The sequence below is a fragment of the Patiria miniata genome, unplaced genomic scaffold, assembly GCF_015706575.1.
Source record: "Patiria miniata isolate m_02_andy unplaced genomic scaffold, ASM1570657v1 HiC_scaffold_1, whole genome shotgun sequence".
In the NCBI taxonomy this organism is placed as follows: Eukaryota; Metazoa; Echinodermata; class Asteroidea; order Valvatida; family Asterinidae; genus Patiria; species Patiria miniata.
The window spans coordinates 28,760,687-28,784,274 of NW_024037047.1; the positions used below are offsets into that span (position 1 = coordinate 28,760,687).

A 23,588-nucleotide genomic window follows, 5' to 3' on the forward strand; every position below is an offset into this window, starting at 1 on the left:
CACTGATAAATGTCACCGCACTACAGCTGATTACACTACAACCTAACCAATTTTTAAACATCACGTAGTTTATTACACAACACGGCCATGCTACACATGGATTATGATATTTTGGTTTTTTTTAAGTTCTGTACAAGTTTTTGTCCCACTTTTTAATAACAGCATACTTTCCTCTCGTATTTATACATTGACAACACGTACAGCAGGACATATGGCTAATATTAATATTATCATTAATATATATTTTTTTACACTGAAAACTTGTGACAGCATCAAGGCTATTTTTTTTTTGGTACGTCGTTAAGCGCGATATTTTAAGAGTCCGTTAGCTTGTGCAAGTCCACGTTAGAACAGCCCTACAAAAATAAGATTATTCTGGACAAGTTTTCAAAAAGAGAGAGCAAGTTTTCAACGTCGGTTTGTCATCAGATAAACCAGAATTCTTGACGCTGTGTATTTTTTTTAGTGGGGCACATAAGGAAAATGTTTCAGGGAATAATAGTGCCTTTGATGATACAAGCGTGACATTTGGGACACGATCAGAGTTTGTCACTAGAAGGATATTTGGCTATAGGGCCATCGCAGATTTGTCCTTCGAAAAAAATATAGGTGGAATAACAAGCAATGGCAGCCTTTTTCAAATTGCTGCCATTGCTTGCTTTATTTTCTATCTGTATTTTTTTCACAGGATAAATCTGCGATGGCCCTATAGCCAAATATCTTTCTAGTGACATACTCTGACTGTGTGCCAAATGCCATGCTCTTCAAGACGGTCAGAGCATACTGACCGGAATGTCGAGTTTATACCTCTGGTTCTTTTCAGAACCATTCTCTTAGTTGAGAAATTATTCCCACATGGTGTTTCCGCAAACCTTTCATTCATTAGTATCTCCACCATGCAAAGCCTCAAATCTTACTTAAATGCCATGCTTGTATCATCAATGCACAATTCCTGCCCCTATATGCCATACTATTTTTACGAAGTTGCAACACAAAACTTTGGCAGACAAGTCTTAGAAAAAAAATGTTCTTTACTTTTTTTTGTAAATTTTCTGTAGAATGTAATATTTTTCTGAAAGTCTACTTCTGTTAGCATGAGTACAATGAGGACAAGTACATTTTAATTTGCTGTAATGTTCTCAAGAATTTCCATAAACTGTTGGAAATACATACTTTGCTCGTCCTTCGGTTCTTTTTGCTAACATTGTATTTGGTTGCCTCCAAGTTGCACGTAAAAATTGCTTTGTGTAACTACGCCATTACGTTACATAAACCTGTAGTTTTTTCCCTAGGATGATGCAGATTGAAGAATTTGTCTATAATGATGAGGTTTTGGCGAAATGAGCTTACGAACATTGTCAAATTGCTCTCTTTTTTTTTCTTGTAAAAAGTTACGCTTTAAAAAAAAAGAGGAAAAAGTCCTATAGCATATTACATTGATCAAAATACATCTGCAGTTGTCATACAAACACATAGCCGAATGTACATTTGTATATAGATATTAGATAAATACTTGACTCCGCCCCCTGACCCCTGACCCTTTTTTGCATAATGATAGTATACACTCACTGGAACCCAAAAAAGAGAAATAAAAAAAAAGTGTTTCAAGACTTTAGCTTTACATTACACGGAGAAAATATTTTTACAATAGATGTATTTTTAAGTTGCAATTTTTGATGGAAGGAAGTCGTAAACTCTCCACACGTTGATTCAAACAAAAAGTTGGTTAAAATGTTTTGATCAATGAATGTTTTTAATTTTTGTTTTTAAAAAAACTGCACATGACTGAAATGTGTATACCGGTAGCAGCGAGTCAGAAAGCTCTACAGTGAAATTTGGGTAATGAAATCTGAGCAATATTAAATTCTAACCAACTGGATGTTTTTTACGAGGCAAATGCTTCAACAGAGGAGCATTTCGTTAGCTAATGTAGCAGAAAAAAAAAATTCCCACTTGTAAAGGTTTACAGTTTTTTAAAGCACATTGGTTATACTCCTAAATTTTCACATTATTCTGACCGCTAGCGAGCCAGTTTGGCGTAGTTAAATACACAAGTCTTTTTTTTTTTTTTACATCTGACAATTTTAGAGCTTAAGATACTACTGTGTGTTGCAACACTGTTGTCAATTAAGCATTTAAACATACAGTCTGGACAGTAGACTATCCACGTAAGGCAATATGCCCAGATGAGGCTTGCGGCCCGATTAGGAATGGCATCAGCACCGTGGGCAGCCGGGCTGACTTGGCTTTGACCAATGACGATGACTGCTTGACGTACATACAAAAAAAGAGATGCAACATTGTGCCCCGGTGCAGCGTGGAACCCAAATAGGAATTCCTACTGCATAATGAACTGGAATCCCCATTTGGGCAACCAGGCTACTTGGGCAACCAAGTACTTTCTACAGCTCATAGAGTTGCAGTATTTGATGGCTAGACTGTGCAGTTGCGCGAGACATAATTGGTTACTGGTTCGAGTCCCGCTAAAAGGCAAAAACTTCAAAAGTAATCTGCTGTCAAAAATCGACAGAGTTTAAACCCATACGTGGAAGATCCCACGTGACTGTGCACAAGTCCGACACGGCCACCGCTGGCCCACAATGCATTGCAAGTACTGATACCATTTCTTAACCAGACAGGAGATAAGCCCACAGTATAAGCATGCCTGCAAGTATTAAGAGATTCTTTAAGTCATTTTTTTACCCTTCTTGCTGTGCTTCCAAGGTTACAGATTGATAGTAGAGATAGACGCCTATAATATATATATCCAGGAAATTGCCTGTGTGTGTCATTAACGGCATTCCCATACTTTGACAGAAAGATCCACGCTACCGCTGATGACGAACGGGGCAGACTTGTGGAAATCTGTGGACAGAAAAACAGGACAAATTCATGACAATTGATGAAAGTTTTACATGCCGAATACAGAAGCCTGATGGCCAAGGCTTTCCCTGTGCCATGCCTGGCTTTTTAAAGGCCATGCCTGACCAACCTTTGCACTTTCTACCCTTAAAAGGCTTTTCGCTGGACTTGAAATGAATGGAATGGTAATGGACTTGTCATGTGGACGACATGTGGATGACGTGGATGACATGATGTGGATGATATGTGGATGACATGTGGATGACACGTGGAAGACATGTGGATGACATGTGATTGACATGTGATTGACATGTGATTGACATGTGATTGACATGTGATTGACATGTGATTGACATGTGATTGACATGTGGATGACATGTGGAAGACACATGTGGATGACTAGAGACTGCCCTGTGATTGACTTGATACTGACTTATGAATGACTTCTGATGAATTTAATGACGACTTTCAAGTATCTAATAGCAAATCTGGATAAGCAATGATAGCAGCGTAAGAGGAGGGAGGCCGGGGTCCACTTACCGAGTGAGGTGACGAAGTGAGTGTGGCAATTGAGGGTCTTCTGACAGCGCCTGTTCTTGTAGTCCCAGACCCTGATGGTCTTATCGTCAGACGCACTCAGGATGTACTTGCCGCCTGGATGGAAGAGTACACCTCGGACCCAGTTGTCATGTCCAGTCTGTTTGGAAATTACAAAAAATTGGGAAAAATCATAAACAACCTAATACACAATTATAAGATGGAATTTTTGGGTGATACAATTCAAATTAGGTTTTGCCCTTCATCGACGTTTAAACTCTGTATACTCAGTGTGTTACCTCCCAAGTGAAAGTTGGAAAAAAATCACTCGGGTGGGACTCGAACCCACGACCTCCTGCTTTCTAGTGCAGATGTCTTACCACTCGACCACCGAGCTAACGGGATCGGTTGGCTGGTTCCCCTAATACACACATACTGAAATACCTACATGTAATACACATATTACTGAAATACCTACATAACCTAATACACACATACTGAATTTGTATCCTTGTGGAGACATTTCTTTGTTCTCGCGTACTCAAGTTTTCGAGTTTGAAAGTACAGTTTCAAAATGCTCTTATTCTAACCAGAATTAATTTCCTTGGCTGAAATTCGGACTTAATATCCCTTTTCTAAAACTCTACCATTTGCGACAAATCAACATACCTTGGAAATTCCTAGTTTTTGAGTAAAATCCGTATATCTATTTCGTGAAAACCTTGTGGAGACGTATTCATCTATAGAAATTGCCCTGTGGAGACGTATACAATCTTTGGTTCCCTATTGTGTGCATGTCTCCAGAGGGCACGGTGTATCAGATCCAAATAAAACCAAAGTCATAAATGATTATCATTTGTAAAAATGGTGAGGGATTTTGAAGAGTTAAAGTCAAGGTTTCAAAGAGTCTCTGCCTTTTGGCTTCGAGAACGATTCTACAGGGTGAGTAAACAAAAAACGAAACCCAAATGTCAGGACAATTGTTTTATTAAAGTTCTGCATCTAGCACTTTCGAAATCTAGGATATGAAAGCCCAATTAATAAGCTTCCTTTTAGTACAAGAATCATTCAAATCACTTATGTACTTTTCAAGTTACGGAATTTTAAACACAACCACCGTTTTAAAGTTCTGTCCACGGATCACACAAAAGGTGCCACACCGAAAACAGTTCACACACATCCCTTTGTGATTTTTTTTTCGTTTTGCGGAAAGAAACTTACCTTTTTGTGATCTGTGGACAGAACCTTAACACGGTGGTTGTATTAAAATTCCGTAACTTGAAAAGTACATGAGTGATTTGAATGATTCTTGTACTAAAAGAAAGCTTATGAATTGGGCTTTCACATCCTAGATTTTGAAAGTGCTACATGCAGAACTTCACTAAAACAATAGTCCCGACATTTGGGTTTCGTTTTTTTTTACTCATCCTGTACTTAGATTGAAAATTCCAGCCCTCTCACTTTTGTAATCCAGCTTTTGTTGATTAAAAATGAGCCAATCAGTTAATTATAATATCATTTGCACCTCTAATTGCACAGAGTTGTTTAGTCTCAAATGCCAGTGTTTATAAGAAAAGCTACTATTACTTTACTACAACCTGATCTCGATTTCTTTTTTTTCAAAACCGAAGGTGTCATTGGTTTGAGTGGTTATTGTTGGATGCTGGGGGGATTAACCCTAACCCTCCAAGGTCCATCAAAATCCATCATGAAATGTTAAAGGACATTTTTGTAGGATTTGAAGGTTGAGCCTGGTCGCTGTTATTTAACAGTCTTGAAACCTAACTCCCTAGGCCTTTTTACCATTGGTTTGAGTGGTTATTGTTGGATAATTGAGGGATTAGCCCTAACCCTCCAAGGTCCATCAAAATCCATCGCGAAATGTTGAAGGACATTTTGTAGGATTTGAAGGCTGAGCTTGGTCGCTGTTATTGAACAGTCTTGCAACCTAACTCCCTAGGCCTCTTTACCATTGGTTTGAGTGGTTATTGTTGGATGTTTGAGGGATTAGCCCTAACCCTCCAAGGTCCATCAAAATCCATCGCGAAATGTTGAAGGACATTTTTTTGGATTTGAAGGTTGAGCCCAGTCGCTGTTATTTAAGTCTTGAAACCTAATTCCCTAGGCCTTTTTGCTAGGATACACACTCAATCCTGCAAAATCCTCCAACTGCCTCCATGTACAAATTTCATACAGCCTCAATCCTCAAAAATCCTCCGTTATTTCTGGACTTGGCTCAGTGGAGGGGCGACCATTGTCTCAATCCTGCAAAATCCTCCAACAATCACTGTTGGGTATGTTGAGGCATGATTCTTGAGGTGCGGATGATTTCTCGGCCTTAATTTATGCATGGCTAATCATGAACAACACAAGGAACAGCCTCCAAAATCAACCGATCTTTTGCCATATAGCCTCAATCTTTTCAAAATGCTCCATTTGTGTGACATAGTAGATTTTGGAGGATTTGGGAAGGTTAGGGTTAAAGCTATAGTCCATCATTTGCAGCCATCCGAAAAGTAACTGGCGTAACTATTGTTGAAAAACATACTTGGTTGAAAGATAGTAAGTGGACTAAACTCCCTGTGAAATTATTCAATCTGGCAAGCTGTCATTTTGAAGTAATCATCGAAAGAAGGCCTTTCCAACGGTGCTTCATAAGATGCACCGTAGGAAGTTTAAATTAGTAGTTCGTTTTGTTATTCAGCGAAGTGCGCGCAAGTATTGGCACGACGCACACGCAGTTGCTATAATTCGTCGGATCAGTGCGCAACATCGCGTAGCTGCAATCGGCTCAGTGGGAACGTGTCTCGGATGCTGAATTCAGGCCCAATTCAAAACATGGTTCAGCAAATTTGATTTGAAATTGAGATCCTAGAATGCTGTTTTTCTCGGAATATACAGCTGAAGCTGAGCTGAAACTTTATCAGGTTAGTTGTTCAGTATCCTTCTTTAGACCTTGAGCACTTTTGTTGCTTCAAACGAACAAAATGCACAAATTACAAATGATGGACTATATCTTTAATACTTTACATTTACATAGGCCTATATGCTGGTGTAAGGAATTAGCTTTGTGGCTTCGTACACTTTTTCCATTGGCAAACCCAAAGGTTTCCAAAGATACCTGGGATAAGATGAGAGTTCTAGAATGTCTACGTACCAGGGTAATGATGCACACACTAGCACTGACATCCCAGATTTTGATGCTCTTGTCTCGTGATCCCGACACCAGGAATGGACCCGAGCGTTGATTCTTCTTAGTCTGCCAGATACAAATTAACAGTTAAGTAACTTTTAGTGTAAATTATATTGGCAATGGTTATTGAATTATCTGAACTGGGTAGCCCATTCAGTGGAATCCACTGCTCTCCCATGGGGCCAGTAAAGAGAAGACAATGTGAAGAAAGGACTGTTTTAGATGTGGTAGAAAAACCCCAGAAGAATATTCTGGGGAAACCCACGGAATCAAGTACCGGCAGGGACTGAAAACCCAATCCACATATTGGCCCAGGCAGGGATCGAACCCGGGTCACAGCGGTGGAAGGCCTGAAAGTACCGCTACGTCAACCCGACTCCCCAGATGTATAAGAGGTCATTAAAAAAACCTGAGGCCAAGAGAAAATGTTAAGTGAAATGGGTCAAATGCCACTGTGAATGGAGAACCTCGGTTTCAGACAGTTTATACAAATCAATAAAGAAAAAAAAATCAATTAAATTAACTTAAAAATAAAACGAAATACAAGGAAAGGGGTGTTGCACATGCACATAGCATGCTGGTGTACTGATACCATTGGTGTAGTGCAATTATTAACCCTAACAGAACTCAACCCATCAAACCCAAACGGCATGTTTTGTTGGAATCTGTCAGGATGGGTACAGCACCCCTAAACCCCTGGTTTTCATTTGGAAAAGTTCCCCACAAATGACATGCAAAATGTTTCTTTTTCATTGTCTGAGAAGTTACAAAGCAATTTGTAAAGTTGGTTACGGGTACCCGATCCCATAATCTGGAACCGATTCTTGACACCAACCGTTGGGAACCTGGTTCTGAAGCACGGCCCTAATGATGGTTGGCAAAATATGGTGATAGCAAAACAGATGTGACCAATAGATGCCTTCAAAAGAGTAGAGTGCCCGGAAGACTAGTCATAACTACCAACAAAGAAATGTTGTGAGGAGGGAACCTTACACCAGTTACACTGTGCTACTGCAAACGTAAACAATCATGCAAAGTTATCGTTTTTCATGCAAATTTGTTTCCTTGTTATTACAATTACCTGCTTGCCGTCAATATTGTTAGACACGGTTAGCTTTAGGAAGAGGAAGCGAGTGTTAAATTTTGAAGATATTCACCACAAACTAGTTACTTATTTCAAGAAATCAAAGGGTTAAAAGAAGAAAACATGCTATTGAATGTATTCGAAACTGAAGAAGATTTTAAAAATATAAATTGTACATTATATATGAACAATTTTTCACAGCCTCCAGCTATATTAAAGCCTCGAATGTCCAAACTGAATGGAAAAACCTAAGATCTTCACTCCAGTTCCAAATGGTAGCTTTAAAGTTAAATATTGGGAAACTTTTCTTTAGGGATGGGGGGGGGGGGGGGGGGGTTTACAATGATTCTCTATGTGCCAAACATCGTAAAATGTGCTTTGCATTTAACCCTTTGACGCCAGGTTATGACTATACAGGCAGCTCGATAAAACTTGATAAGCTGGGGGACTGCTATAGCCTTATTCCTGCTGCAGAGCCACATTCATTCATAGACAGTGGCCAAATGCCTGCACGTACACACTCCACTCATAGTGCAGCTGTCCGTGGTCGAACAATACCGGCGTTAAGGGGTAGATAAGAATGCCACTGCTCATTTTCAGTGTGGTAAATAGTTTTCTAAAGTGCTGCATTATTTATTTTTTTCAGTGTCGGGGAAATTCTCAATTTTTCAGTCAGCACTTGCAGAGCCCCACACTTAGGAATCTTGGAAGTTGTTGTTCAGATTGTTCATAAAGTTCCGTAGGATTATCCTACTTCATGTACATCGGTGTGTCAATACAGCAAGATACAAGTGTATAATAGTAGTGAAGTCTGTCACGAGCCAATGTAGCCCATCAGGCCGGCGTATATTTCTGGTTTCAGTTGCATGAAACGACTGAGAATATTTCTACTCCCCCTGGATGGGATGCTAGTCCATCGCAGGTTACTCCCCAGCTAATGCCGGTACCCATTTATACTCCTAGCTGGAGAGAGGTAAGTGGGGTTGAAGTGACGAATGACATTCAAAACCTTTCTTTTTAATTGTCTGAGAAGTAACTAAGCAATATTTAAAGTTGGTTACTGGTACTCGATTCCATAATCTGGAACCAGTTCCTGACATCAACAGTCGGGTTCTCGGTTCCGATGCATGGCCCCAGTGAGTATTTTCAGAAAACCTATGATCTCCTGAAACCAAAGCCGAAGACAGAGCCACGATTGGGGAACCTCTACATCCCCCCCTCCCCCGACCCCAAGTTTGATTTGAGCTTTACCTCTGCACCAATGGCTTCGTTGATGGTGGGATGAGCGCACTCAGGAGCCCAGCTGACGCATTCTACCACGTGGTCATGCTCCCTCAGCTCCAACTTGCATTCCTTGGTGGCCACCACCCAGACTCGCACAGTCTGTATAAAAGAAACAAAAATATCCCAGGAGTCAATGCACTTACCCTTCAAATATCAGCTAATTTATCTTGGAATTTTGTCGATCTGAGTAGTGAACACAAGGCCTTTTGTTTTATCTAATGCAATCTGTTGGAATCAAAGGCTGTAAAATTTCTTTTGCAATCTGTTACATTAGGAAGGGTGCTCAACAAATTACAAATCTAATGGGGTAACATCAAAGAGACATAGTCAAATCCATAAAAGGGAATTTTTTTGAAATTTGTCACTGAAAAATCCATCTTTGCCCTTACCGTGTATGCACTTCTAATTAAAAGAAAACCAGGCGCAAAATACAAAAGCAGATGTGCCGAGAAGCCAGAACCGTAAATGGTGAAGACAATTATTCTGTGTTGAAAAAGCCATGCTTGCACTTTGAAAAATTATCTGTCAGCCTATAGTATAATCTGGCGAACAAAAGTAGGAGCCATTTTTGCGGATTTGCTGTGCTTGAGCACAAACTGCATGCGTTCTTAAATATGAGGCGCGCACACAATGTTAACCCTGCAGGGCTCGCTCAATGACGGCCATCTCTGTAGGAGAACGGCAACTGCGTATTTTACGCAATCAACCACGCATTGCGCAGCTTTGAAAATGCTCCAAACACGCGCGCTTGTTGCTTGAAATGTGTTCTAAATACGATACAGCTGATCCGCGTTATGCAAGTTGACGCTCAAAATGCTGATGCAAGTGGCTGGTCTGTAGAAAATGACGTAATTTGAACGAGACCTATTGGTCGAAGGAGCCCAGGGTGAGTGCGTATTACCTGAGTGCAACTCGCACGAGCCTGGTGCCACCGTAGTGCCACCTCAGAAAATGGCTGTCACCGAATTCACTTTGCAAAGGGTTTACCCATTGTAGACTACCGGTGGCGGTAGGCTATGATTTACCTGGTCATTGGAAGCACTAGCCAACAGGGAGCCATCGTAGTTCACTTTGACCATTCTCACCCACTCCCTGTGACCAACAAAAGTCTTCACACAGTAGCTGAGGAAGGCAGAAAGAAAAAGAAAATTCAAGATAAGGCCAACAACACCAATAAAGGAACAACACCAATAAAGATTAAATATCAATATTGGATTTTGGTAATACTTTCTACATGTACAGTGCTGAATGAAATTTTCACTGTATTTACAAGCCATTAAACTTTGGGCACAGCTTTTTTCAAATACGATTGTCTGTGAAGACCAGAATTTGGGGTATAAAAATGTAAGGTTCTAAATACAACATGAAACCCAAGTATCGTGTTAACTTTCTTTTAATTTGTCATGTTATGATTTTGCTATTAAGAAAAACAGCTGGGACAGATACATGTACCGGTAGGTCAGCCCCTCTTGCTTTTAGAATGATGATAAGTTTTCTCTGGACAGTACTTAACGTTCCCTCTCTGGCTGGCAATTTCAACAAGGTCAGCCCAGCAGTCAAAATAAATCAAGTGACTGTTTTTTAACAGTTGAGTGCTCCCTGCTTTCATAAAGCAGGATTGACTGGCTGTGATTGTTATGAAACCTGATATAGCTATGCTTTGACTGTAGGTGATTGGTAAGCCAGCTGTGCCTACCAGTCACCTGCTTTTGTCTGTTGACTGAAATTGACTGTCACAGTGTCTACAAGAAATATGATCTGACTGTTGGTGACTAGCCTGCATAAAAGGCATGGCAGGGGAACAGGATTGAATGTTTGACTGTCTGTGACTGATCAAACAAAAGGAGGGTTAATACACAAGGGGAAAAAAGGCATATTGTTGCTGTTTTCATCAAAAATGAGAGAATTTGTGGTCTGCCGGTAAAGCTGCAGGTTGTGGGTTCGAGTCCAGCCTGGGGTCATGGTGCATGTGCAGGACACTTTGTCACTCATTGCTTTTCTCCACCCAGGAGTAAATGGGTACCTGTGAGGGCAGAGATGGTTGCTGTGGTTGATTTAGTTTCCTTGCGCCTAACAGGAAGCATCGAGCTGTATACTCCCCAGGGAGCTGAGGTTTCAGGAGTGTTTGCCCGTTGAAACAGGAAAAATAATAATTGTAAAAGCGCTTTGATATCCTGTTGCGGCGTAAAAGCGCCATATAAATGCCTGCTATTATTATTATTTGTAAGAGCTGGACTTGAAATGGCCAATTATAATTTTGTTCAAAGGAGGCCAATCGAAACTGGCCAGTCTGAATTCTATGCTCACCCTGTAGCCACCTCCCACATCTTGATGGTCTTGTCCCGGGAGCAAGACACCACAAAGTCGCCGGTGGGCATGAAGCTAACGGAGGAGATGTTGTGGTCGTGGCCATGCATCGTCTTGATGCACTCAAAGGCCTGGAAATCCCAGAGTTTGACCGTCATGTCGGCCGAGCATGAGGCTGAGAGAAAGGGAGAGAGATGGGTTAAGGGAGAAAACAGACTTCAAAAAGGATGTCAGCTTGGAAGTACTTAGATCTACTGTACTCTCAGTGAAGTGGCTAGCCGGTTAGTTTCCATGACAAAACACTCCAAAGTCTGGAGTCGTGGACTCTGGAGCATATAGACTAAAAGAGGCAATCAGTGGTGGCGGAACATTTTTCAAAGTACTTTTACCAAGGTCCAAGATCACATTACACCCTTGACAAAAATACGTGCATCAATTAAAGAGGTTGTGGAATGCTGAAAGTCGTTTTGTTTTTTATATTTTTTTATTGTAGAGTAGACCCATATAGATCATAATGACAAACTCCCATTCTTTTGTAATGTGGGTTTATATGTTTATAAAATTGAAATTCATCGAGTAATTTGCTGTCGAGGGCATAATTGAAATCAACAGTCGTCGGGTTCTTCGTAAAATCAGAAAAATCGTGACGTAATAAACAGGACTCGTTTATACTACGCTGCATAGGGAGTCCTGTTTATTACGTCACGATTTACTATGTTTTGTTTGCTGCCCCCAACGACGACTTTTACACAAATTGCACGTTCGGGTCGAAACAGGACCTGAGAAACATCTCTCAAAAGTACCTTTTGTACTCATTTCATGACAGAAACAATAGTTGTTTTTATTTCATCACACCTTAGGCTACATATACCCGAAAAATGACGGAAATGTCTTCGAGCATTCCACAACCTCTTTAATCAATTAAAACCCTAACCTTCCCCAATCCTCCGAAGTCCTCTGGGCCGTTTTGGAGGATTTTGGAGGATTGAGGATGAATGCAACATGCATACAATTTTGGAGGATTGTGGAGGATTGAGCGCACATGGACATTCAGTATCGGTTGATTTTGGAGGATTGAGGATGAATGGTGTTTAAAGAAGAGTAGAATTCTGGACGATTGAGGCTGAATGCATTTTGAGAGGCAGGGCTGTTAGAGGATTTTGAAGGATTGAGGCAGTGGGCATCCTTCATTTGAACACAAGTGCAAAATTTTGGAGGATTTTGGAGGATTGAGGATGGTTCCTAACTGAAAGGACCTAGGGGTTAGGGTTAAGATCCTGAAAGTATAACCCTGACCCCCTAGGGTATACTTGCCAGAAACCCTGCTAATCTTAACAACATGCAACACTTGTTTTACTTGTTTTACCAAGTGTAACAACATCCATCAGGTCAAAATCTCAAGGCCAAACTGCCTCAGAGTCTGTTACAACTGTGGTGTTATTCAATGCCGTTCAACTAGCTCTCATAGTCTCAGAATTGGCCGTTTATGCACTGGTGTTGATAGCTCAATGCAGCTAGGTTCCACAGACTTTCACACCTGACACACTGTGTTGCGTCTGGTCCGGGTTTAATGAGCTCATCCGCATTTTCAAAACGTATCACTACAGTTTAAAGGGTTTAAAGTGTTTTTGTTTTGGAAAGTTTAGTTGTTTGACGAAGACATTTTATTTAAATATTCAACTGCAAATTCAAAAAGATAGAAATACGGACTCACCTAATATCTTGCCTGTGTGGTCAAAGCATATATCCTGCACGATATCCGTGTGACCTTTCAGTGTGCGTTCAAAATCTCCCGTCTCGTAGTCCCAAACCTTCAAAAACAGACAAGCACAAAACTTTGTCAACAATAGAAAAGTGAGAAAGAAATGCCAGATAATCAGAGTGGTTTTTTTAACTCAATGTTTAGGTTCTCCATGCGATTAATCTCCGACCTTTATCTACATGTAGGTGTCAGCTTTTTGCAAATCAAACATTTTCTGTGCACAAAAAAAAAAAACTAAGCGGTTCTATGAGATTTGACCTCTGACCCTAACTAAGCATCCTGTTCTTTACTTACACGTAGCAAATATCTTTTGGTTTAAGAAAATTACTTAAAGGGAAGACACAACATTTGCAAACATCAAAAAACGAAATGATCAAATTATCACGAAATATCCTACTGGAATTTCAGGGAATGACAGTCTCAAGCATCCTGTGAAATCATGGCTCCTGGTGTGCTCACATTTTCAAGAAAAACTGTATTTTTCCAACGCTGGTCGGCCGACTAATTTTTCATATTTAGTTCGTCTGCATTTAGTTTGCAATTGATTACACACCTGTGAAGACTACAAGCCTGCTAGACTGATTCTCTGATCTTACAATTCCCTATAAAGGGAATAAAAGTCTATAAATTGCTCTGTTTCGTCTTAACCATTTTGGGGGATTTTGGCAGATAAGCCATGTGCCAAGTCCATCAAAATCCACCAGCACCAGTTGTAGATTTTGGATTCGGTCCTGAAGCATTATTTGAAACAGAGTGAGTGATAGATTTTGACGGACATGGTCTTCTACTTAGTAAAACTAAGTTGGGGGTTAGGGTTCATTTCCTCTTTGAGGAGAGAGGCCCCTGACCCCAGTTAAGGTAAACCTGCTCAACATTTATTTTTTTGCCAAGCAAATAATAACCTGTGTTTAGGAAATTGCTTAGCAGTTCCACAAAATTTGACCCCTGACCTTTATCGTGGCATCCTCAGAGGAGGTTGCCATGACGCTGAAGACTGGGTGGAATAGGACCCTGGTGATGGTGGAGCGGTGGCCGGTCAGCGAGTAGCGCTCGGGCGGCCTCGGTATCCACTCCGTCGGCGAGCGTTTCTGATTGGTCGGTCCGCCCATGGTATACTCCTTCTCCGTCTCGTTCAGTTTGCATTCTAGGTCCATGACCTTCTTCTGTAGCCGGATGACCGACGTCCATTTCTTCTCCAGGAGGCCGTTGTACTTTCTCTCCACGTCGCCAGGCTGGGAGGGAGGAAAAAATTGAAAAACAAAGAAACTAGTAATGAAATGTGTTGTAACTTTACCATAAAATTCTCATACCATGCACTGAAATTTCTAGCCCATTCTTTAACCCTAACTCCCTAGCATGATTTACTAGGAACAATACCCATCCTGGCAAATTCCAACACCATATGGGAAACTGCACACACATATTTCTGAATGTGCCAACCCAATGTAAAAGACTGTCAGTTTAGGGGTACTGTACCCATCCTGACAGATTCCAACAATACATGCTGTTGGGGTTTGATGGGTTGAGTTCTGTTAGGGTTAAGGGCATCTTCCTTATGGCAATCCGAAAGGGACTCAGAAAAAATAAGCCGAGCTCCACTAAATTTCTTTGTTCAACTTTTTAATAAATTGTCATAATTCACGTAGTCAGTTCTCCTCAGTGGTTCATTTGAAAATTTGTAGTTAAAAAGCCGTATCTTCTCCGAGTGAACCGCGTTTGTTACATGTATTTCCCATGTCTGCATCGTGACTTTGGGCGTGATTTCTGGCTGCATGGCATATACAGGTCTATGGCTTCTGACTAGCGCCCCTTGGACAAAGACATTGACGAATTGGGAAACCGCCAACATAGGGCTGGATAGCTCCGTTGGTTCAAACCCTGCTCCAGTCAATTTCATTGTTCAACTTTTCAATAAATTGTTATAATTCGTCTGGTCAGTTTCCCTTTGTGGTTCCTTTAAAAAAAAAAAAAATCAAATAAAGATGTGAAAGTGTCTTCAAATTTAGATACCAAAACGTATGATATGATTCTGTTTACAAGCGAAATAATGTGAAGTCATACAATGACTGAAAGCAGGGATGTAAGTGGACTCCGACTTTTTGCCTGAAATTTGAGGCATAAAGGGAAAAGTGTATATCAGGCAATTGCAATATACATGTACTAGAAGACCTCCATCACTGTGAAAGGTATGGACATACCGGAACGTGTAAACAACCACATCTTTTATTGTTTGTGATTTGTTGCCATGCATAAAGGTCACTTTGGTAGAAATTAAACATAACCGATGTCAATAGTGAACGTCGTAGATAACAATTTAATCAACTGACTAATAAATTTGGCCATGGGCAGTGCTGGGGTTAAAATTACCAAAATATTAAATAAACGGAACTGAATTGGAAAACAAATATTGGATAGTTCTCATTTGTTGTTTACATGTACCGGTAGGTCTTTACTCAAAAAAGGCAATAACTGATGACGTCAAGGAAACCCCAAGTTACAGCATCTAGGCTTGTGCGGTACTGGATTTTGAGAGTCCTCGATATACAGTCACAATAATATCACGGTATGTCGTTATAATCATACATTAAAAAAAATTTTTTATTCCATTCCTGTAATTGGCGGTGCTCCGCTGTTGCATGCACTAAATAAATAAATTAACAAATGCTTTTTTTGGCAGACTATTAGGTCATTTGGGAAAGGTTTGATTTAATTAAAGATGTACATGTAGTCCATCATTTGTAATTTGTGCATTTTGTTCGTTTGAAGCAACAAAAGTGTTCAAAATCTAATGAAGGATACTGAACAACTAACCTGATGAAGTTTCAGCTAAGCTTCAGCTGTATATTCCGAGAAAAACAGCTTTCTAGGATCTCAATTTCATATCAAAATTTACTGAATCATGTTGGAATTGTTTTGAATTGCAGCTATACGCGACGTCGCGCACTGATCCGACGATTATAGCAACCGCGCGTGCGTGTGCATCGTGCCAATACTTGTGCGCGCTTCGCCGAATAACAAAACGAACTACTAATTTAATTTTCCTACGGTGCGTCTTAAGACGCACCGTTGGAAAGGCCTTCTTTCGTTGATTACTTCAAAATGACAGCTTCCCAGAAAGAATAATTTCACAGGGAGTTTAGTCCACTTACTATCTTTCAACCAAGCATGTTTTTTATCAATAATTACGCCAGTTAATTTTCGGTAGCTTTAAAGGACCTTTGCACACATTTAAGAGGGGAAATCTGCTGAAGAAATGTCACTGGTACTTGGACAACATCATTCGGTATTACCAGGTATCAAAAACATACTGACTGTACTTTAGACCTTTATCATGCTGCCACCACTTCAGTCATGTTCCCAGTATCCAATAACAGTACTGAATGATGAGGTTTTTTGTGCAAAAAGGAACCAGACTATTTTTCCTTCCAGCCTTGCTTTGGTTACGTTGATTTGAATGGGAAAAAAATCAAGATGGCCACAACATGGTAACGGTCTATAATACCATTTTATGTTAAGGAGAATACACGAGAAAGTGTGGATTCGTAAATCGTAAATTAAGAATCCACACTTGCGAGTGTATTCTCCAACTTAAACCATTGCGTCAACAGAAGTATTGGAAAGAATGTTGCAACCTGACGCCACTTTTTTCTTCATATATCATCTCGATGAAGGTCATTCGTTGCAAAAATGACGATAAGACATGAATCTGGGACTGAGAAATGTTTCCAATTGTGTTAGGAAATACTTGAAATGACTCAGAAGTGGCGTCAGGTTGCAACATTTTGTCCTGGCGTGTTTACATGTACATGTAGCATGTGTATTGCCACACCCGTACAACCAAGTCATTTTAAAATGGATAGTTCAGACGACGATTTCTTTCTGACTAAAATTTTGCAGTGACGGCGGAGAATCCGACAGTGAAAATGCATTGGTAATTTTCGGAAAGCAAATTTTCACGCAGACGGTCCTATTCATGCTCATTATGGAGAAAAATAATTGTCCGACGTGTTCAAAGTGTGGATTCGTAATTCCGAATCCACACTTTACTAAAGATTTGTCGTTCCGAATCCACACTTTACTAAAGATTCGTAGTTCCGAATCCACACTTTGTGACCAGTGTAAGAGATTCGTAGATCCGAATCCACACTTTTAACAATAGTGTGACATCATAGCAATGGTTTATTGAAATAGAATCCAAACCTATTACAGCACCTACCATATCTGCCTCCTTCTGAAACTCATGCAGGGCATTCTCATAGCCATTGGATCGCAGGTAATCTGCAATAGCTTTATTTCTGGGGAAACAAAAAAAGGAAAAGAAGTAGACAAAATTCAAGGAATCAGTTATGGGCTTCGCAGTGAACAGGAACAAGGAACTGAAACGTCATGAAATCTGATATGTTGGTGGACCAGTTTCACAGTCATTGTGAATAACACTGGTGAAGATGTGTTAAAATTCGCCGATTGCAGCGTGTTTCTTTTGTTGTGTCGGGGATTAAATTTTCAAAAAAAGGAAAAGGACAGGGAAAAGACATTTGGTTTCATAACAAAAACCACATTGTGTTTGGCAATAGTTAGCATACCAAATGTGAATTACATGTTACAACATGGTAGCAAGTTATAAAAAAAGTAATGTACAGTTACAATGTAACATCATATGAGGGTTGCATGTACATGTACACCATGTTTAACAATGCCATGAATAACAAGGAACAATAATTTTGAAGCACTTGCTTACATTTTGTACATCATAGAGCTGTTACATATGTGTACAGTGTATACAGGGTGAGTCAAAAAAAGCGAAACACAAATGTCGGGACCATTGTTTTCGTGAAGTTCTGTAAGCACTTTCAAAATCTAGGATATGAAAGCCCAATTCATCAGCTTTCTTTTAGTACCAGAATCATTCAAATCACTGATGTACTTTTCAAGTTACGGACTTTTAAACACAACCACCGTTTTAAAGTTTGTGTGATCACGGATCACACGAAGGTAAGTGTTCTTTCAGCAAAATGAAAACAAATCACATAGGGATGTGTGTGAATTGTTTTTGTGAATTGTTTTGCTGAAAGAACGCAAACCTTTTTTGTGATGCGTGGACAGAACTAATAAAATGGTGGTTGTGTTTAAAATTCCGTAACTTGGAAAGTATATGAGTGATTTCAATGATTGTTGTAGATTTTGAAAGTGCTACATGCAGAACTTCACTAAAACAATAGTCCCGACATTTGGGTTTCGCTTTTTTTGACTCGCCCTGTATTCTATAAAACAAGTACTACACGAACTTACATGTTCAATGTAAATGCCATGATCTACATTTTACCGTCAAACATGTACAATGCCTGCCGAGTTTCTGCCATGAAACTTGTTGAGTAATTTTTTTGTTGTCTTTTATACGTGTTAATACAATAATAGCGCGTATGAAAACTGTGTACAAATGTACGTACATTGTTTGTTAGTACCATTAGATAACAAGGTTCTGCCATCTATCATGTATGGCACAGTAGGAAAATAAACACTTCACTTTACGACAAGAAGCCTATAAAAGTCAATGGTTTACATGTCTAATTTGGAAAGGTTAAAATCAGTAGCCTGCATCTTTCTCTGCATGCTGGTACCACTGTACAAACTACATGTACAGTGTGTAGCAACATGTAGAGTTGAATCAATTCCATGTTAAAGGGAATATACAACATTTGCAAACATCGAAAAATAAAACTACCAAGTTTTTGCGAAATACCTTAATAGGATGTTGGTAAATGACAGTCTAAAGCATCCTGTAAAATTATGGCACCTGGTATACTGTCATTTTCAAGAAAAGTGGTATTTTTGTATCAATTTCCAACGCTGATCGGCCGATCAGCGTTGGAAACAACTGGCTTTTTTTCAAATACTGGCCCCAATTGACCATTGCACTTGTTTGCAATCGATTACAAACCTATGAACGGGTACGAGCCAGCTAGACTGGTTCCCTGACCTTACAATTCCCTAATGTATGTTAACTGCTCTGTTTCTTCTTTTATGGAGTCAGGGAACCAGACTACAGGAAAATGATCGTTTTTCTTGGTTTTTATAGCATTTTCGAACCCAAAACCTCCAAAAAGTCAGTGTAACTATATTTGCTTTATATTTCCAACCCCCCAATTCCATCCATTTCTGAAAATTACAGCAAAAGCAAATGATGTATATTCCCTTTAATGCATAACATGCTATGATGCATCCTAACTGATGTACTGGGCAGAATTTATGAGTAGGAGTAGGACATTCATGGGTGATACAATGTACATGTAGTGTAGTCTGATCGCACATTGAGTGATTATGTGCACTGACATGATGTGCATGTATTGCCCGATGATCTCGCTTAGCCATAAACATATTCATGTCGCACATTAGTGGCATACGGTAGGCTTCATGGTACGTACTGTGTCAATAAGTTTTGTGTGTACAGAGCATTGCTGAAGTTCGTAGGGTTGTCCTGAATATACCGAATATTCGAATATTCAATCATCAAACAAAAATAGCTTTTTGCTATATATTCGAAAGATAAAAACTGCGCATATATATAAATATATGCAGACACATGACAGTGATGTCATTTGAACTGTAAAGTCGCTGCGCTTTATTGCCACTTTTTGTTGACAGTAACTTTTTTTGTGGATGGCAGTTCATTGTTCCAATCCTTTAGCAGGTTACCGGTATGTAAAAACACCATTACAGTAAAACACTCAAGATTTCAAAAGGGTTCTTCAAAAAAGCCCCAAATCAGGAATTTTAACCCTGGCCAAAATCCTGAAAACAGGAAAAAAATTGTAACCATAAAAAACCCTCAAAGCAGCGAAAATCCTGACAAACAGGAAAAAAAAAAAATTGTGACCAAAAAATCTTGAAATTTAATTCAGGAAATATCCGGACAAATCTCTCTTCTGACATACATTGTGTTTGTACTGAACATTATGAAACTCTATCCTTAAAGGCAATATATACCTGTATACAACATTTGCAAACATTGAAAAATAAAACTACCAAGTTTTTAAGAAATACCTTACTAGGATGTTGGTAAATGACAGTCTAAAACATCCTGTAAAATTATGGCACCTGGTGTGAAGTCATTTTCAAGAAAATGGTATTTTTGTATATATTTCCAACGGTGGTCGGCCGACCACCGTTGGAAAAACCTAACTATATGTCAACTACTGCTCCAAATTTACCTTTTTCAGTCCAAATTTTGTTTGGTATTGGTTACATGTTCATGAACGGGTGCAGGCCAGCTAGACTGGTTCCCTTACCTTACAATTTTCTAGCAACTATAAATTGATCCATTTCATCTTTAGTGGAGTCAGGGAACCAGACTACTTGAACAATTTTGTTTTTCTTGGTTTTTCCAGCATTTTCGAACATAAAACTTCAAACATGTCAGGTTAACAATATTTGATATATTATACTAACCCCTCAAATACTCCATTTCTGAAAATTACAGCAAAAGCAAATGATGTATATTCCCTTTAACACTCAAGTGTTTCAAGACGATTTCAACCTACAATGTACGGTATACCTAGGGGTTTGTACAATGTAATGCTAACAATATGTCACTGTGTTTTTAACATAATGAACATTGTGAAGCTCTCACACTCAAGTTTTGTTTCCCACTTCCCACGAGGCTTTGCCTTGCCAACGTGGCAGGGGAGGCGGCTGTTGGTGACTAGACCAACTTCAACGAGACACTAACCCATCACAGCTTGAACTCCCCAAGATCATGGAGCAACATGAAGACTGGATGACATACAATACATGTACATTTATCAAATTCTGAGAGTGCGCTCAAAATAGTCGAAGTGTAGTACATTGTACATGAGAAATTTAGTGAAACAGCTAAGATTTAACCATCTGAGCATTCTACAATGATAAATAATATGCAGTCTAGCTGGCCCTCCTGCTATTTAAACAGTCACAGACAGTCAATATTTACTTCCACTTCCCCATGTATACTTTTAACAAAGGCTAGTCACCAGCAGTCAGATCATAATGTCAAGCAAGCACTGTGACTAATCAAACTGGGTCAACAGACAAAGCAGGCAAGTTGTGATCACAGCTGGTTTATCACTCACCAGAAGTCACAGCATGGCTGTAGGATCAGTCCCAGCCAGTCAATTCTGCTTTATGTAGGCTGGGAATGTTTAACTGTTGAAAACAGTCACTTGTTTGATTTTGACTGAATTGACTGTACTTGGCACAGAATGTATGTTTGCATAGGAGGGTAAATTTATGTTTAAAAAAAAAACCTTTTCTTAAAATGTGCATTCACAAGAGCGTACATGTACATTGTGTACATGTACATGTACATGTACCAGTGTATGTTACATGCATCTGTACAGCATGTGCATAGTCTCATAGTCAACATACAAGTACATGTATATGTACATGTACATGCACAGGTGTTTTTTTTTTTTTTTTTTTTACATGTGCTCAGTTGCACTTTCCATGTACAGCATGATGTTGGTACATGTATAAAACAAATTATGTTCAGTACATGTTCATGTACAATTTACATGTGCATTCATGGACATGTACATGCCCATGTTATAGCGCTGTATGATAATTGTTGTTGACATTAATGTGACGGTCGTGGTTGTGGAGGAGTTAATATTTACAATTGCTCAAATGCCAGCGTGAATTGGGTTTATTCAGTGGAAATTGGGTCAAGCGATTACACAAAAGGCAGGAATTCAGGTTCATGCAAAAAATCTGACAAACATCGATCAATGCGTGAAAGAGATGCATTGTATGTACCGGTACAGTATGCAAACACATGACAGAGTATGTACATGTATACGGATGGCCTGACACAATCAGGAAAAAAATAAACTTGTCGACATCCATACTTTTTCATTTCAATTTTTGATAGCTTTCCCCAAGTAAGTCCATTAGATAATTAAAATCCAGTACTGCTGAAACATCAATTGTTTTCTTTATGGAAAGCACTAAGCCCTTGTGAGTGTACATGTACCTGTAGGACACACCTGAATTGGCCAAAAAAAAATTGAAGCTGTGACTTCAGTTTTTAAAGGGAATTTGCTTTTGCCGCAATTTTCAGAAATACATTTGTAAATGGATTTGGAGGATTAGTGTGCTATAGAAAATATTGTTAATCTAGCTTGTTTCATGTTTTGAGTTCGGAGATGCTGGAAAATCCAAGAAAAACAGCTCATGTTCTTGTAGTCTGGTTCCCTGACCCCACTTAAGATAAGACGTTGCAATTTATAGACTTTGGGGATTGTAGGTAAGAGAATCAGTCTAGCAGGCTTGTATCCCTTCACAGATGTGTAATCAATTGCAAAGTATGAAAATGCAGAATGACTAAAGATGAAAAGGTAGGAGCAGTTTTTGAAAAAAAGCCAGTTTTCTCCAACGATGGTCGGCCGACCAGCATTGGAAAAATACAAGTTTTCTTGAAAATGTCAGCACACAAGGAGCCACGATTTTACAGTGTACTTTAGATTGTCATTCACTAACAGTCCAGTAAGATATTTCGTTATAATTTGATTATTTCATTTTTTGATATTTGTACAAAATGTATCTTCCCTTTAACACTGACATGCTACAATGAACAGCCTACATGTACACCATAGACAAAAAAGGGAACAGAAACCGACTAGCTAATTGATAGAAATGTTCAATAATTAAAATCTTCTTCCTGTTCTAGAAGGCTGTAGGCCTGCATGTACATACATGTACATGTTTCAGGTTTTCATATTTTCGGGAAATTTTAACAAATATTGTTGATAAAGTTCAATTTGCATAATGTAAACTTTTTACCACACGTTTATTTTTCTTCATATTTTTTGTACTGATCAGTTTTCAGATGCAGTAAAAGACAGGCTCTTTTAATATTTTGAAACATCAATTTGACACTATAGGCCTACATGTACGTACATGTATGTATGCAGTTTTTACAAGGGCAAAATGTCACAATGTCAACATTTCTTGTCAACTTCATTTGTACAAGATCTGTAAAAATTGCTTTCAAATATTCCTAAGTAAATCTTGCAAGTGGCGACAAATTTAATTTGGGTGGGGTCACATTCTTAAAAAAATAAATAAAACGAAGACATTGACATTTATAATGGAGAACCACCAACTACATTTAGGGCTGCATGACAACTCAGTTGGTGGAGCATAGGAACGGCAATTTGGAGGTCGTAGGTTCAAACCCCGCTCCAGTCAATTTCTTTATTCAACTTCAAGATTGGAATGCACCCAGTCAGTTTTCCTTTGCGGTTTATTTGAAAAAGAAGATAAAAGGAGAAGAGGTTTTTCAGTAATGTACCAGTAGGCCTACATGTCCAAGATGTCGGAACGAAAGACCCATAAGGTTTTCAGAATTTCTGTCACGTGCATTATTCACCGGCCTAATGACGTGCCATTTGTGTCTCAATGGCATTACGTGTAGGCTTGTCTCTGAGTCTGATAGTCCTGTTCAAAGGCAGCATGCCAGAGGTTTCCACTGTTGCAAGCAATATGGCTAGCATGTGTCAATCCTATCTCACTCATGTGAAATTTTC

General features: G+C 39.3%; 1 protein-coding gene across 2 annotated transcripts in view; it reads right to left on the bottom strand.

Moving 5' to 3' along the window:
• Nucleotides 1-1,027: 1,027 nt before the first annotated feature.
• The window catches only part of LOC119727957 (lissencephaly-1 homolog), a 34,214-nt gene continuing 11,653 nt past the window's right edge, over nt 1,028-23,588 (bottom strand). The window contains exons 3-12 of one of the 2 annotated variants that reach the window (XM_038200041.1): nt 17,246-17,324; nt 13,980-14,261; nt 12,982-13,078; nt 11,268-11,442; nt 9,986-10,082; nt 8,928-9,059; nt 7,674-7,706; nt 6,557-6,658; nt 3,403-3,559; nt 1,028-2,865 (exon numbers count right to left, since the gene is read on the bottom strand). In XM_038200041.1, coding sequence (XP_038055969.1) covers nt 2,792-2,865; nt 3,403-3,559; nt 6,557-6,658; nt 7,674-7,706; nt 8,928-9,059; nt 9,986-10,082; nt 11,268-11,442; nt 12,982-13,078; nt 13,980-14,261; nt 17,246-17,324 — 1,228 coding nt within the window. In that variant the 3' untranslated portion in view covers nt 1,028-2,791. The remainder of the gene's footprint in view (nt 2,866-3,402; nt 3,560-6,556; nt 6,659-7,673; nt 7,707-8,927; nt 9,060-9,985; nt 10,083-11,267; nt 11,443-12,981; nt 13,079-13,979; nt 14,262-17,245; nt 17,325-23,588) is intronic. The other variant, XM_038200047.1, reaches the window with a different exon arrangement.